Source organism: Pseudorca crassidens, chromosome 3, assembly GCF_039906515.1.
Source record: "Pseudorca crassidens isolate mPseCra1 chromosome 3, mPseCra1.hap1, whole genome shotgun sequence".
NCBI classification, from domain to species: Eukaryota; Metazoa; Chordata; class Mammalia; order Artiodactyla; family Delphinidae; genus Pseudorca; species Pseudorca crassidens.
Window position 1 is genome coordinate 171872093 of NC_090298.1, and position 15933 is coordinate 171888025.

General features: G+C 62.9%; 1 protein-coding gene across 2 annotated transcripts in view; it reads left to right on the top strand.

Annotated features, from left to right (window-relative positions):
- The window catches only part of SBNO2 (strawberry notch homolog 2), a 44023-nt gene that overhangs the window by 16966 nt on the left and 11124 nt on the right, over nucleotides 1-15933 (top strand). For both annotated transcript variants that reach the window (XM_067734497.1, XM_067734498.1), the window contains exons 3-11: nucleotides 263-336; nucleotides 931-1039; nucleotides 12814-12975; nucleotides 14147-14230; nucleotides 14522-14618; nucleotides 14946-15100; nucleotides 15207-15340; nucleotides 15421-15511; nucleotides 15610-15753. In XM_067734497.1, the coding sequence (XP_067590598.1) occupies nucleotides 263-336; nucleotides 931-1039; nucleotides 12814-12975; nucleotides 14147-14230; nucleotides 14522-14618; nucleotides 14946-15100; nucleotides 15207-15340; nucleotides 15421-15511; nucleotides 15610-15753 (1050 nt within the window). The remainder of the gene's footprint in view (nucleotides 1-262; nucleotides 337-930; nucleotides 1040-12813; nucleotides 12976-14146; nucleotides 14231-14521; nucleotides 14619-14945; nucleotides 15101-15206; nucleotides 15341-15420; nucleotides 15512-15609; nucleotides 15754-15933) is intronic.

Here is a 15933-nt window from a genome sequence, read left to right on the forward strand (position 1 = left end):
AGTCCAGAGTCACAGCCATGCCCGCCATCCCCTCCCCGGCTGGTCCCCAGACCTGCTTGTGTACTGACCAAAGCCTTCCTCTTCACCACAGCCCTCTGGGTGGGTTCTTCTGTGCACACGGGGAAGCTCCTGGGCAGGCGGGCTCAGTGCTCTCTGGAGCCTGCCCCAGGGCAGTGCAGTAGTGGGGGGGGGGATGGGGGGGAGGAGGGCCAGGGACCCTGCCCTCCTGTCCTCTCCCCTGACGCCTGCTACTCTGTCTCAGAATGCCATGCTGCATTATCCCTGGTGGAGCAGCTTTTCGCCCACGCCATACCCAGCCTTCTCCAGCGAGAGCCAGTAAGTGCCCAGCCCCACTGTGTCCTGCTGGGGGGTCCCCCCTCACAGGGGCTTCGCTATGCCTCCTCATCCCGCAGTCATGGGCTAAAGAAAACTAGAGCTCTCAGCCACGGGGGCTGTGGGCCCGGCCCTGGCCACATGGGGAGAGCTGAGACTGACCTGCTGTGGTCTGTCTAGCGAGAACTCTCCAGGGAAGAGGGCAGAGGTAGTGGGGACGAGGGGGCCAGGAAGGGCTATACTGTGGGGGGCACACCAGGTGGTGGTGAGAAACTTCAGGGGTGAAAGGAGCTGGGAGGACAGCTTCCCCATGGAGGGCATCAGCAAGCTGGGTTTTGAAGGGTAAGTAGGAGTTTGCCAAGAGAGCACGCCTGGTACCAGGCCAAGGAATGGCCCATGCAAAGGGCACGGAAGCACATGTAGCCAGAGCCTCGGGGTTCTTCTGGGGCGCCATGTCCCGAGACATGGGTGCGTGGGCCCCTCCTGAGCAGAGTTTCTGAGGCGCCGGAGTTGTTCCTGCTGGCCTGTCCTGCACCTGGGGTGGGCAGGCAGCACCCCCATCACGCCTGCTGGCTCAGCTTCCTTCTCCGCCTCCAGCCAGTTCATGAACTCCTCCTTCATTGTGGGCCAGCCCTGCGTGGACACCAGCTATGGGCCTGCAGCCGCCACCCCCAGCTTCCCGCCAAAGAGCAGCGACTTTCCTCAGGTAGGAGACCTCGGCTGGGCTGTGCCCCGCGTGGGGTGTCAATGCTGGGGGACTGGGCTTGTTTGGGGGACGGGCTGGTGTGACTTCCCCGCAGCAGACGGGGGTGCCGGGTTGGAGGTCACGAAACCGAGGCTGGGGGCCCAGCTGCGCTTCTGCTCGTCTGCGGGTTATGGGGCCACATCTCGAGCGTCCGATTTCCTCGCCCACTTGCTCCATCTGGGTGCCCTAGCGCCTTGGCGGGGTCCACGTTCCCGGCGCCCCCCCAGGCCAGAGTGACGCCCCATCAGGTCGAAACAGCATAGTGAGCATTTATGTCCCCGAAACGGTAGCCGCTTGACGAACGTGAGCCCCTCGAGTTGGAGGAAGGGAGGACGTCTGACCTCGATCTTTTGGGGGACGCCAGGCAGCTCAGCCCCCAGGGAGTCAGGCGGACCCTGCCTTGTAGCCTTGTCCACGGGGTTCACAAGTGGGTCCCACACCTCTGTCCCGCACGGCAGCTGTCGAACCTGAGAGCCTCAGAGGGGGTTTGCGGGAAGGAGCCCAGCAGTGTCGTGGGGTGACCCCAACAGGGGCCAGGTGGCGCCGAGTTTCCCTTGGGAAGCTGAAACCGTTGGCAGCTTCCGTGCTGGCCTCTGGGTCTGGGCTGCCTCGGCGCTCAGTTAGGGAAGCATCCACGTGGGCCCGCCAGGGAGTGGGGTGTCAGGTGCTCAGCTCCCCTGAGCCTCAGTTTCCTTCTGTAAAGTAGGGGCTCATGGGCCCCACCAGATGACAGGCCGAGGGAGGCCACGGCACACACGGGCCGGTGCAGACCTGCTGGACTCACTTGGACCAAGGCCAGGGCCGTCAGACCGGCCCACACTCACTGGGGCAGCAGCAGGGCCGGGCAGAGAACTGGACCGAAGGTTGTGCGCTGCGGTGACAGCATCCCCCCAAATCCAGGTCCTCCCGAGACCTCAGGACAAGACCCTACTTGGCAGTCAGGTGTTTGCGGGTGTGATTAGGTAGACGGAGCTGAGGTCCTCCCAGTTAGGGTGGCCCTAAACCCTCTGGGGTCCCTGTGGAGATACAGCTGCGGGGGCCGGGCTCGGGGGCAGGCACGTGGCCGGGGAGGTGGAGCTCAGGTGCTGGGGAGGTGGGGGAACCCGGAGCCTGGGGGGCACAGCCCTGCCACACCGTACCCTGGACGTCTGCCCTGAGCTGCCCTGTCAGTGACCCTCTGTGGCCACCCAGGAAACAACACGGCTGGGCCTCGTGGCGACGGGAGCAGAGCCTGCCCCTTGGGAGCCCCAAGTACCCCAGGGTGAGGGCGAGGGCCGTGGGGCAGGAACAGGAGGCCCGTGGACGCAGCCTCCCTGCCTTTACAGAGGCATACGTGGTTTCCTCTGCCCGCCGCCAGCCCGTGAGGAGACCCTTGGCCTCCAGGAGAGGAAGGGCCAGTGGGTTCAGCATCCAGGGCGCCCGGCCGACGGCCCAGGACCTTCTCCCCACCCACTACGGCCCCATGTCTCTGGCTCATCTGCGGGCTGGCGGCTGACGGGCCTCCTGTGCACCGTGTCCTGGGCACCGCTCTGCGTCCAGACTTGGTCCCCTGCTGGGGCGTCCCTGCTGGGTGGATGAAGCCTTTGGGGGTGTCCCGGCCCCTGCGGCCACCCGCCTGGCCTCGCTCCGCCCCCCACTCGCCCGCTCCCGCTGCTGCCCCAGCTCTGCGAGGGATCCACGCGGCTTCCGAGCCCAGCAGCCCCCGGGGCGCCGCGTCCGCTCCTTGCTGCAGGTGGGGAAGCGCGCCCCGTGTTGGAGGTTGCTCATCCACCTGACAGATGCTCGCTGAGAGCGGCCGCAGCCCACCCTCTCTCCAGCTGCCCTTGCTGGGGGCGACTTGGACCCAGGTCTCCCTTTAGAGCAGCGAAACCTTCTTCAAACGCAATCTCACCTCACTGCCAACCATGGGGTCAGACAGATGTGAGACCACAGTTCAGCCAGGCTGAGGGTCTGAGGCCTAGTGGTCAGCCTCCTCCACCTCCCCCGGGACCCTGGGCCTGTGCGCCAAGCCAGGATGGAGTCCAGAGCGAGCCTGGCATTCAAGGCCCTTCCCAGCTCAGCCCTGGCCCGGTGGGTCCACCACAGCCACCTCTGCTCCTGGTTCAGACTGAGTGACGTCGCACGGGGGCCGGCACAGGGACAGCCCCAAAGACGCCCCTGTCCTGGTCCCGGGACCTGTGGATCTGTTGCCTCACGGGGCAGAGGTGACTTTGCAGGTGGGATTAAATTAAGGCCCCTGAGATGGGGGTGACCCTGGATTCCCTGGGGGGCCCAGTGTCATCACAGGGTCTTTTTTTTTTTTAATATATATATATTTTTTTCAATTAATTAATGTACGTTTGGCTGCGTTGGGTCTTCGTTGCTGCGCGTAGGCTTTCTCTAGCTGCGGCAAGTGGGAGCTACTCTTCGTTGCGGTGCGCAGGCTTCTCATTGCGGTGGCTTCTCTTTTTGCAGAGCACGGGCTCTAGGTGCGCGGGCTTCAGTAGTTGTGGCATGTGGGCTCAGTAGTTGTGGCTCATGGGCTCTAGAGTGCAGGCTCAGTAGCTGTGGTGCACAGGCTTAGTTGCTCCGCAGCATGTGGGATCTTCCCGGACCAGGGCTTGAACCCGTGTCCCCTGCATTGGCAGGCGGATCCTTAACCACTGCGCCACCACAGAAGTCCACAAGGTCTTTATGAGAGGGAGGCGGGAGGGTCAGAGGCAGAGAGAGACGGGAGATGCTGCGCTGCTGGCTGTGAGGATGCAGGAGGGGCCGCGAGCCAGGGATGCGGCGCCTCTAGAAGCTGGAAAAGGTGGGAACCGCTGCTGCCCTGGAGCCTCTGGTAGGAACCGACTCTGACAACCCATCTCAGACTTCTGACCTCCAGAACCATAAAGTAATAAACGTGTGTTGTTTTAAGCCGCTTCACCATGTGAAGCCTTCATGAGGCCCATGGCACACCGTTGAAGCGTTCACTCCTGTTTGTACATTAGAAGGAGTTGGAATGGGGAATCCAGACCTGGGCTGGGGGCAGGAAGTGAATAGAAGCCCACAGGCCTTAACACACCTCCTGGTTACTAAACTTGAGCCCTGAGTTTCCTAGCAGCCAAAGCAAAAAGAGAAAGGAGATGGGTTGTGTGACTCTTGCTGCCTAGCAGGAGAAAGCTTCTCCCCGACTTCCGTTTTGGGCCGGGAGCAGTTCCCTGGGAGCTGCACATGAGCCAGCCCAGTCCAGGACCTTTGGTGAGGGTCGAGCCAGCCTCTGTGTGGGGTCCCCATTTCCCAGGTACCTGGGAAGGATCTCTAGCCAGAGGGACTCTGCCCTGGGGAAAGCGGGAAGCCAGTCCGGTCCCTGCTCTGGGGCAGCTCTGCTTCACTGGACAGTCCTGGCCATCAGACCTGGCACCCATTGAGCCCCCAGAGCCAGGGCCCTGGGTTCCAAGTGTGGGAGGGGAAGTGCCCCCAGGGATTACCTGAAAATTTCAGCTCTGACGCTCTTGCCTACACATTACACATGGCATCTTACGTAGCTGAGACCAGTGTCACAGGGCAGAAATTAGCCCTGGTGCAACACTGGTGACCACACCCATGTACACCCATGGGTGTGCTGAGGCGCCGAAAGAACCGGCCAGGTGTCTGTAGGGTGCCCCACACTGGAAGGGGGTCTGCGTCCCTGGCAGGAGGCCCACAAACACGGCACGTTGTCTTCAAGGCCTTGTCGATGCGTTTCGTTGCTGATGGGTTGACCTTGACCCCTGGTGAGGCAGCTTCCTCTGGGTCCCCCCACTGTGCACTGTCCTTCCCGCCCTCAGGTTGACACAGAGTTGCTCAGGCCCTTATACCCCTTACACCTTGAGGGGCCCCACCTGGGGTCTCCCACTGCAGGGTATGGTACGTGTTGGGGGGTGTGGACGTGTGGCTTTTATTTCTTAATTGGAATGTGACTTGCATTTCATACGGTTCAGCAGCTTTTGTGCATTCACAGTGTTGTGCAGACATCACCTTTGTCCAAAGTCCAGAACCTTCCATCCCCCAAAAGAAACCCCATCCCCCTTAGCAGTCACCCTTCCCCCTCCTCCATCCCGACACCACAAGCCCCCTCTCTGTGTCTGTGGATCTGCCTGTTCTGGACGTTTCCCGTCAGTGGAATCGTACACCGTGTGTGCTTGTGTCTGGCTTCTCTCACTGAGCATCGTGTTCTCAGGGTCCGTCCACGTTGCAGCGAGTGTCCGTGCTTCACCCCTTTACGTGGCTGAGGGACGTCCCCGTGTGTTGGGGGACACGTGTGTGTATGTGTTTGTCCATCGATGGACATTTGGGTCGTTTCCACCTCTCGACTGCCGTAAATCATGCTGGTGTGGACGTGCGTGTAGACTTCAGTGTGAGCGTGTGTTCCAGGTGTGGCTGACTCTCGCTAGGAGGGCTGTTTGGGGCCTTGTTGGAGTCGGGGTTGGGGGGGTGCCCAGCCTTCCAAATGCCCCCCAAGGCGTTGTGCCTCCAGCTCTTGCTGCCCCTGCCCCTCCAGGCCTTCCCCTGGGTTCTCCCCACCCTGGTTTCTCTGGGGTCCTGGCTGCAGGAGTGGCTGCCCCGCCCTCCTTCACTGCCCCCCAGTGCCGAGCCCCGCTGCAGCCCCCGGGATCAGGTGCTGCCCTGACCCCTCCTCCCAAGGCCCCCTGGAGCCTCACGTCTCAGCCGGGCCCCGGGGAGGGGGAGGGCTCTTTTTGGTGAGCTGAGACCCCCTCACGCAGTCGCAGTTGGCAGGGCAGGCGTGCGCCCTGAGGGTCCCTCCAGGCATCTCAGGTGGGCCCCGCGTCCGCCCGATAAGGACACTTTCTGTCTGCCAGCCCCAGCTTCTGGGAAGCAGGATGAGGTCACAGCTCAGAAAAGTGCTTTGCAAACTCTGGGCAGCTCCCCACACGGAGAGGGGTCGGCGACATCCTCTGCTCCGCGAACAGATTTCCACAGGGTCAGAGGCTTGGCCTACCCCGCCAGCAGGCTCCTGGCGATTTCTGGCGCTGGCAGGGCGCGGTGGGGGGCCGCTTCCCATGGGAAGCCCCTGGGTCACGCGGGGCCACGGCCAAGGTCCCCCGTCCTGGGGTCCGCACTCCCTCCGCAGGCTCCAGGGGAGGGTCCATCATGCTTCTCACAGCTCCTGGGGCCCCAGGCGTCCTGGGCTTGTGGCTGTGTCACCCCACCTCTTCCTCCGTCTCCACGTGGTCTTCTCCTCTCTGTCTGTGTCCAGACCTCCCTCTTGTAAGGGCACCGGCCGTCGGCTTAGGGCCCGCCCTGCTCCAGTGCGACCACATCTTAGCCGACTACATCTGCAGTGACCCCATTTCCAAAGGAGGTCCCGACATGGGCCGCGCCCACCCCTCTGTGGCCAGCCCGGGGGCAGCCTAGGGACCAGCGAGCGTCCTGTTGGCCGGGCAGCCCCACGGATCGGACGCGCTGGCCAGACAGGGCCGACCAGCCATCTGGTGATGAGATACAGGGGGCAGAGAGTCCGAGTTTAGAAACTGCTGGCAACCTGACCAGTTTCCTGCTGCTGAAACCCAATCACAAAAAGTTTGTGCTTGTGCTTTGTGGGTTTTCTTTTCAAGCCCGTTTCCTAGTAATTCTTTTTAAAATTGAGACAAAATCACACACCTTAAAATTCATCCTTCTAATGTGTATTCACAGGGTTTTACAACCACCACCTTTATGTAATTCTAGAACGTTCCATCACCCCAAAAGGAAGCCCCATCCCCATCAGCGGTCACTCCCTCACCTCCTTCCCAGCCCCTGACAGCCAGGAACCCACTCCCTGTCTCTATGGATCTGCCTGTTCTGGACATTTCCCACCAGTGGAATCACACAACGTGGGTCCTTCTGTGTCTGGCTTCTCTCACTGAGCATCGTGTTCTCAGGGTCCATCCACGTTGTAGTGAGTGTCGAGGCTTCACCCCTTTACGTGGCCGAGTGATGCTCCTGTGTGTGGAGGGACCATGTGGTGTTTGTCCGTCATCCGCTGGTGGACACTTAGGTTGTGTCCACCTTTGGCTGCTGTGGACGTGCGTCTCCATTGCCTCTTGTGGGCACCTGGCAGTGGAATCAGGGTCATGGGGTGACTATGACTGTTTTCTGAGGATGCTGCCCCGTTTCGCGCCCCCACCGGCCGTGTAGGGGCTCTGATTTCTCCATCTCCTCCCCACACTGGTCCCTGCTGGCTTTGTGGGTCCAGCCGTCCGGGCGGGTGTGAAGTGTGTCCCGCTGGTTTCGGGTTGCGTTTCCCCGTTGCCTGACAGTTTGAGTGTCCTTCCTCCCCTTGTTGCCATTTGTATACATTCCTCACCTGCGGCAGTGGCCGCTGGCCATGTTCCCCCCACTTCCTCTGCCGGCTGTGGGCTGGAGACAGGTGAGGGCTGCAGCATTGGGCCGAGGTCTCCCTGACCCCAGGGACCCTCCCCAGTCAGAGCTCTGGGGTGCTGGGCAACCGCAGGGAGGCCCATGGGCCCGCTTGCTCCTCTTGGCCGTGGATCCGCACAGAACCGTCCTGGAATGGGGGTGATGGAAAGAAACAAGCAGGACGGGCACCAGGCCTCAGGGCTTTGTGCCCCCCGCCACTGGCCCTGTCTGCGTCCTGCCCTCCGTTCTGGGCTGCGGGTTGCAGGGGCTGACGCAACAGGGAAGAGCAGCGTTTTGGGCACAGCCAGGCCGCTTGCCAAGGCTGGAGGAGGAAGAGCAGGGCGGGGCCTGGGGCCCCATGGGGACGGCCCTCCAGGTGTGGCCACAGCACAGGCAAAGGCCCTGGGGCGGGCCCTGTGAGGCACTGGAGGCGGGCTCTGGGACAGTGAAGGTCCAGGCTGAGGAGCTGAGGGCAGGCCCAGGAGGGCGTGGGGGGCACGGAAGGGGCAGCCAGCCTAGGTTTCCTCCCTGCGATGCAGGGGCCTCTGAACCTCGAGTCACTGCTGTGGGCATCCCAGGGACAGCCGTGGTCCCTGCCAGGCCCAGCTGGGCACATGCTCTGGGGGGACAGTGGTCTGGGGGAAACTGAGGCCGGGGCCAGGAGAGCGCCCGGGGCAGGCAGGGGGCGAGCCAGTGGCAGCCCGCGGGCGTTGTTGACAGCCGTCTGTGGTAGATTCCGCCCCGTTCAGTAATTCTCCGCGCTTTGCCAGTAATCGTCCTGACTTACCAGGCAGGCATCATTTCCTGAAAGTCAGCCGGCCTTAGGGGAAGTAGGCGCAGGCGGTGACTAAACCAACATGCAAATGCGGCCGGGCGGGCTGAGGGCTGAGGGCCGGCGGGCTGAGCCGCCCGTGGTCATGAGGCAGCTGCTCCCACCGCTTCCTCGGGACCCGGCGGCCACCATGTCCCAGCTGCGCTTCTGGCTGCAGTTTGCAGCCCTCGGCAAGGTAACCCTGGGCTCCTGCCTTGCGAGGGGGGCCGGGCTGGGAGGGCCCGTGGGAACCGCCCGGAACAGCCGGGCTGGGGGCGGGGGGGAGGGCTCCCCCAGCCTGCTCCGTCTGTCTGTTTTTGGCAGCGAGGATGACCCCGCTGGAGTTTTCCGAGCAGAGCCACGTGGAATGTGGGGACAGCCAAGGAGGGCAGGGGGCTGCAGGGGGCTGAAGCCGTCCCACCTGGAGTCTTGTGGGCACTCCGTGTCCTGGGATGGTGGCAGTGGCTCTGTGGGGCATGGTTTGAGACGGGCTCTGATTGGACAGGCAGGCTCGGTCCCCATCCCTCCGTCTCTCTGTCCCGCTGTCCCTCCTCAGGGCCCCTGCCCAGGACCAGTGAGAGGACCTGTGTCCGAAGAATGTTTCTGGGGTCACTTTCCTGGCTGGGAGGGGGTGCTGAGCAGACCCAGAGCCGGGTCCAGTCTGGGGGCCATCCTGTCCCAGCCTGCTGGGCGGTGGCAGAGATGAGGTGGGGGGGGTGTCACTGCATGGGCAGCTCCTCGCTGGTCCAGGGTCCCCGACATGCTGAGAGGCAGTAAGCACAGTGGGCAACCCTGTGCCCTCCTGGCCCCCCAGAACTGTCGGGGTAACCAGCCAGCTCCCCCGCATTGGGGCCTGCAGTGGGAAGAGCGGGGGCAGGGGGGCCTGGGATCCCGGAGGAGTTCCAGGTGGGGACGCAGGTCGGGAGGTGAGCCCGGGGACGGGTGGACACAGGCTGCCGGGTTGGGGGCTCTGGTGAGGGCCTGGGAGCTGCGGCCCTGCCCTGACTGGGCCCCTGGGGACCCAGGGAAGGTGATTCTGGGTTTGGGTCATCTTGGAGGTCTCCTGTGGCTGCTGGGAGTCAGGTCCCAACACTGGCAGGCAGCCCACCAGGGGGGTCCACTCTCACTTCCATCCAGCCACCCGCCCTCCACGGTGGGGAGGGGGAGGGACCTCGGGAGCCCCACCCCCACCCCCTGGGGACCCAAGTGAGGCCCACCTCCCTTTGCCCCCAAGGATCCAGGGGCCCCCAGACGATGCCAGCTGCCCATCAGGGCATCTGGTGGAGACGGTGTCCACAGACTGGGGAGAGAGCACCCACTTTCTTAATAAATTATATTTTTTAGAGCAGTTTTAGATTTACAGAGAGACTGTGAATCAGTTCAGAGGGACCCTGTGTGCCCACGACCAGCCCCTTGGCGCCGCCCACGTCCCAGCTGATGGGCCCATGTTCATACGTTGTCCTCAGGGCCCCAGAGTCCACGCTTCCCCACGTCGCCTCTGCCCCAGTAACACTGTGGCACCAGGACCCCCAGGCTGTGCCGGTGTCGCCCGCTCTCCTGGGGTGGGCTGGGGCCCTGGGCAGTCGTGGGGAGCCCGGCCTGGGACTCCTGAAGGACGTCCCCAGTTTGGGTTTGTCTGGTGTTTTCTCATGGTTGCACTGGGGCCATGGGTTCCCCGGGGGAGAACTCAGAGGGGAGGTGCCCTTCCCAACCATCACCCCAGGGGTCTCTGCTGCTGAACTTGACCTGACCTCCTGGCTCCTCCACGGGGGGCTTCCTCACCTGCACGCTGTCCTCCTGGGAAGGGTCTCCGTGCTCAGCCCTCACACAGGGTGGCCCCCGAGCGCCCCTTTCAGCCCCTGCCTCTGCCATCTTCGGGGCTGGCCCCTGAGGTCCCGCCCAGCTCCCTGCCCACTGCCCAGTGACTGTTTCACCTTTGGGAAGCAGGCCCACCTCTCAGGGCTCCAGGGTCATCGTCACCCTGACCAGGCTCGGCGGCGCTCGCTGGGAGGGCCACGCTGGTCCCAGAGGGACTTTAGCAAAGACAGCTTTCCCCGACTGTACGCGGACCCCACCCCAGCCAGCCTTCGGAGTCTCTGGGGGTCACTACCCCATGTCACTTCATGGGGTCCGGGCGGCCAGCTTCTGCAGCCCACCCTTCCCTGGCATTGTCCACCAGACTCGGGATGTGCCACCTCTGATCCCAGCTGACCGGGGGTGGGGTAGGGAGCAGGCCTCAGAGGCAGCAGAGCCAGACCCACTGCCGCCGCCTCAGTGTCCCCCGAGATGGATGCTCTGGCCTGTTGAGTCGCCGGGCTCTCGCATGGGGGTGCAGCGTGCCCCAAGGAGCATCATGGAGCACCTGTTCCCTGCTCTGGGGTTGGCATCCCCCTCTTGCTTCTTCCCAGGCTGCTGAGCTGGTCCTGCTAGGCACTGTCTGCCACGCCCCCATCTCCTCGCCTGGACTTGCCCAGTCGCCAGGTCCTGCAGCTGCAGGCGGTGGGGGGAGGTTGGGGTCTGCCCCCCTTCCGTGGGACCAACCCTCCTTGCAAACCGCCGGAGCCAGGGCACCCTGGGCAGTGGGAGGCGTCCACAGGGGGCCCCCAGCCTTATACCAGCTGAGCGGGCCCCACCCCTTCCTGCCAGACCCGCTGTCCTTTTCGCACAGTGCTCTCAAGCCTGCCTGTTGGGGGCTGTGCATGCACCAGCATCTGAGCACTGGGTCCTGGGGAAGCTGGACAGTGTTGCCTGGAGGCCCCTGCACCCCAGGGCATGGGGGCCTGATTCCCATGCAGATCAGTCGGAGGGGAGCCCCAGAAACACGGCCCTTGAGGGGTCGTGGGGCAGGACTGGGAACTGGCTGAGATCAGGGGCCTGTTCTCGGTGACCTGGGACTGCGGAGACCTGCCCTCCACCCCCAGAAGCCAGCTCAGCTGTGGCCTCCAGGCCCGAACTGGTCACATCGGGTGGACCCTAGGCCCAGGCCCACCCTTCCTCCCCAGAGTCCACTGATCTGAGCCCCTGGGGCCCCGAGACCCCCACTGGTCAGCCCTGCCCACCCCCCTGGCCTTCTCTCACTGGTTAGTGGGACACCACACCCTCTGTCCCAGCCCGCCCCGCCACGGCCTTCCAACAGCCCTGATGGGCCGAGATGTGTGAACAGTACACGGGGCTGGGGGCTCCCAGACGGCCGCTCTCCCTCCTCCTTGGCCCCTGCCCTGCTTGGGAAATGCTCCCGTTGATGGGCACATTGAGGCCACAGCCCACCTGGCTCCACCCATGGCAGGCAGGAGGGGGTGGGGGGTTCCCTCCCTGGGGGGCTCGGCTGAGGGCTGCCCCGCATCTGAGCCTGGAGGGGCTGAGGGAGGTGGGGGGCCTGCACCTTCCCCAGCTCTGGGCACGGGGAGCTGTGCTGCACTGCCCTCCCCAGGTGGCAGGCGGTGTGGGCTCCGTGACCCAGCGGGGCACCGCAGGGGACCCTGGACCAGAAGCCCCAAGGGGCTGTCTCTGCATGTCCCCACGTCCAGCACAGGCCAGGCACACTCAGGAGCTCCATGCCTGTGACCAGGGCTGGGAGGGAGGGGGGCCGGTATGGGACCCCCCTGCGCTGCACCTGATTCCCTTTGTTTATTTATTTTTATTTATTTATTTTGGCTGCGTTGGGTCTTCGTTGCGGCACGCAGGCTTCTCTCTAGTTGTGATGTGCTGGTTTTCTCTCTCTAGTTGTGGTGTGCGGGCTCCAGGGCACGTGGGCTCTGTAGTTTGCGGCATGCGGGCTCTCTAGTTAAGGCGCACAAGCTCAGTAGTTGTGGCGTGCGGGCTCAGTTCCCCACCCAGGGATCGAATCCCCGTCCCCTGCATTGGAAGGCGGATTGTTTACCACTGGACCACCAGGGAAGTCCCCCGATTCCCTTTAAATTTAGGTTTAGAAACTGCAGCCTCCACAGCAGCAGATGTCTCCTGAAGCTGTGGCGGTCCGTGCGTCCTGGCATCCCTACACCGGTGTCACCTCTTCCATGGGGATGGGCCAGGGCAGGCACGGGGTGTCCGTCACCTTCTCCCGGTGTCCTCTGAGTAGAGTCCAGCGCAGCGCCTGTGGGGTCTGGTTTCTCTCACCTCCACTTGCCTTTTTCCTTTTTTCTTTTCAAACAGCTTTATTGATACAGTTCACATATTGTAAAACTGACCCATTTGAATTGCATAATTCAGTGTTTCCAGTGCATTCACAGAGTCGGGCAACCATCACCTCTGTTTAGTTCCAGAACATTCTCATGGCCCCAAAGAGAAGCCCCGTCCCCATCAGCAGTCACCCCACACCCTCCCCAGTCCCTGACAACCAGGAACCCCCTCTGTCCCTTTGGATCTGCCTGTTCTGGATGTTTCCCATCAGTGGAATCACACACCGTGTGTCCTTCTGTGTCTGGCTTCTCTCACTGGGCGTCGTGTTCTCAGGGTCCATCCACGCTGTAGCGAGTGTCAGTGCATCACCCCTTTCTGTGGCAGAGCAGCATCCACCGTGTGGCTGGGCCTCACAGCTGCCCTCACCCGGCCTGTCTTGCAGGACTCCTCGTACCTCGATGACCTCTCCAATGCCTCCATCTTCTCCTCGTCCGTGGACTCCCTCTCAGACATCGCAGACACACCTGACTTCCTGCCCGCCGACAGCCTCAGCCAGGTGCCCACCATCTGGGACGTGAGCACTGGCCCCTCCACCCACGACAAGGTCAGTGTGCCCCATCCTCGGCCGAACAGACACGGAGGAGGGTGTGGCTCGAGGGTGCTCATGTCTCCCATGTAGGCCAGAAGATGCAGGGGCTCCCCAGGGGGAAGAGGGGCTCCGGGGAGCCTGGCATACACTAGTGGACACTGGTGGGCATATGCCTAGATGCCCTGACGGGTTCAGTGCCCATGAAACCCCCGGGCCCTCGGGAAGCGTCTGGGCCCAGTCTGGGGCTGGCAGGGGGATACGAAGTGCCCAGAGTAGGTGCAGCAGGCGACCCAGGCCCGTCCTCGCCTCGCCAGGGCCCTCCTACCGGTTCCCAGCCTCCCGGGAACCTGAGGCCCAGGCGGGCAGCTGAAACGCCACGCCCACTGCTGCTGCGGCCAGCCCTGCCTGCGGGAACCTGAGTCAGCCTTCCAGGAACCTGCGTCTGCAGCTGTTTGTTTGTTTTCGTTAATTCAAAAAAAAAAGGGAGAGGGAATTGAGAGTAGGTTTCAGACCTCCCTGTGCCTCATTTCCATTTTATTTTCATTTCAAAAAAACTTTGTGTTTTTTTTCCTTTCAGTTTTATTGAGATGTGATTGACAGACAGCAGTAAGTTTAAAGTGTACATACAGAATGGTGATTTGACTTGCATACATCATGAAATGATGACAAGTCAGTGAACATCCATAGTCTCATATAGATACAGAATTAAAGAAATAGAGGGAATTCCCTGGCGGTCCAGTGGTTAGGACTCGGCACTTTCACTGCTGAGGGCGTGAATTCAGTCCCTGGTCAGGGAACTAAGATCCCACAAGCCACACAGTGTGCCCCAAAAAAAAAAAAAAAAAAAAAAAATTAAAGAAGTAAAAACCGTATTTTTTCTTTGTGCCGAGAACCCCTAGGGTTTACTTTAAGAACTTTCATATATAACATACAGCAGTGTAAATTCTATTTATCGTGTTGTACGTCGCATTCCTAGTACCTATTTATCTAGTACTTTATGTATCCCAAGTACTTACGTATCTATCAAATCTAGGTGGGCGGGCAACAGGAAGGAGGCCGGTGGCCAGCTGAGGGGCTTGAGGACCACAAGGCGAGCCCCCCTGGAGGCCGGGGGGCCCATAGAGGCACTTCCTCCCCACCTGTGGCCTGCAGTCTCATGCCTACTCTCCCTGCCTCTCCCCTCCAGCTGTTCCTGCCCAGCGGGCCATTTACAGGCCTTGAGGACCCTGTGTCCTCTCTCTCCAGCACCCCACTTCTCGTCAGCTACCAGGTGAGCCAGGCCCCTTCCCTACCCCTGCCCATCCCTCCTGGGGACCAGGGAGGGCCACTCACTCAGGCTCCTGCTGTATGCGGGCCCTGGGCCGGCTTAGAAGCATGGTCTGACCATTATACAGATGGGGAAACTGAGGTCCCAGGGAGGCACCATGCTAGGAGGGGGGACCTCTCCCTATTGCCCCAAGTCACTGGGCTGGCTGGTGGACCAGGCTCCTGATCCGGGCAGGGAGGCTGGCGTGGTGCAGGGGACAGTACTGTCCCCAGCATGACAGCACCTTGCCCTCAGTCTCAGAGTCACCCCGAGGAGGACGACGAAGCTGAGGAGGATGAGGCAGAGGAGCTGGGCCACGCGGAGACCTACGCCGACTACGTGCCATCCAAGTGTGAGTGTGCTGTGGGAAAAGACCCCCAGCAGCGACCACCGGGCTGCACAGCCTCACGGGGTCTGCGTCCTCCGGCCAGGGGCGCCCATCCCCGGGGTCCCTGAAGGTCCCAGGGCCCCTTAAACTGCCAAGGCAGGTGTGGGAGCTGTGGGCGGGCTCCGGAGGGGCGGTTCTGTAATCGGGGTTGTGCTCCTCACTCGGCACATAGGCGGAGGGGGCAGTGGAGAGGTCAGCCGCCTTCCTGCTCTGCATCGATGGGCCACGCCCCCAACCCTGTCCAGACCACGCCCCTGACCTGCCTCCCCCTCCCACCCCATGCCCCTCTAGCCAAGCTTGGGAAGCAGCACCCAGACCGCGTGGTGGAGACCAGCACTCTGTCCAGCGTTCCGCCACCGGACATCACCTACACCCTCGCCCTGGCCTCCTCCGACAGCGGAGCCCTTTCCGCCTTGCAGCTAGAGGCCATCACCTACGCCTGCCAGGTGATCCCAGGGTCTCCAGGCAGGTCTGCGTCCGGCGTGAGGGGGTCTCAGTGCCCACCCTGACCCTGCCGCACGCTGACCCCCGTCTCCTCCCCCTCTCCCGCAGCAACACGAGGTCCTGCTCCCCGGTGGGCAGCGCGCGGGCTTCCTTATCGGCGATGGCGCAGGTGTGGGCAAGGGCCGCACGGTGGCCGGCATCATCCTGGAGAACTACCTGCGGGGCAGAAAGAAGGCCTTGTGGTGAGCTGTCCCTCCCTGGGCATGGGGTGGGCCGGCAGGTGGGCAGGGGGTTCCTGAAGCCTACTGGCCCGCACCCGCAGGTTCAGCGTCTCCAATGATCTCAAGTACGATGCGGAGCGCGACCTTCGGGACATCGCCGCCCCTGGCATCGCGGTGCACGCGCTGAGCAAGGTGGGTGGCCCGCAGCCCCTCGCCTGGTAGGGGTGGGGGTCCCGGAGCGCGGGCGTGGCTATGCCCCGGCGCGCACCGATGCCTGGCCCTCTCCCCAGATCAAGTACGGCGACAACACTACCTCAGAGGGCGTCCTCTTTGCCACCTACTCCGCCCTGATCGGGGAGAGCCAGGCAGGCGGGCAGCACCGCACGCGCATCCGGCAGATCCTGGAGTGGTGTGGGGAGGCCTTCGATGGCGTGGTATCCTGGCCGTGATGCGGGGGCGGGGCCGAGCGCAGGGGGCCGGGAGGGGCGGAGCCGAGTGCAGGGGGCCGGGAGACCTTGGTCCTGGCCGGTGCCGGAGGGTGCGGAAGCGCGGGAGGAATTCCCGGAAGGGAGGGCCTGGTGGCGCAGGCTCGCCCTCAGGGACAGCTGTTACCC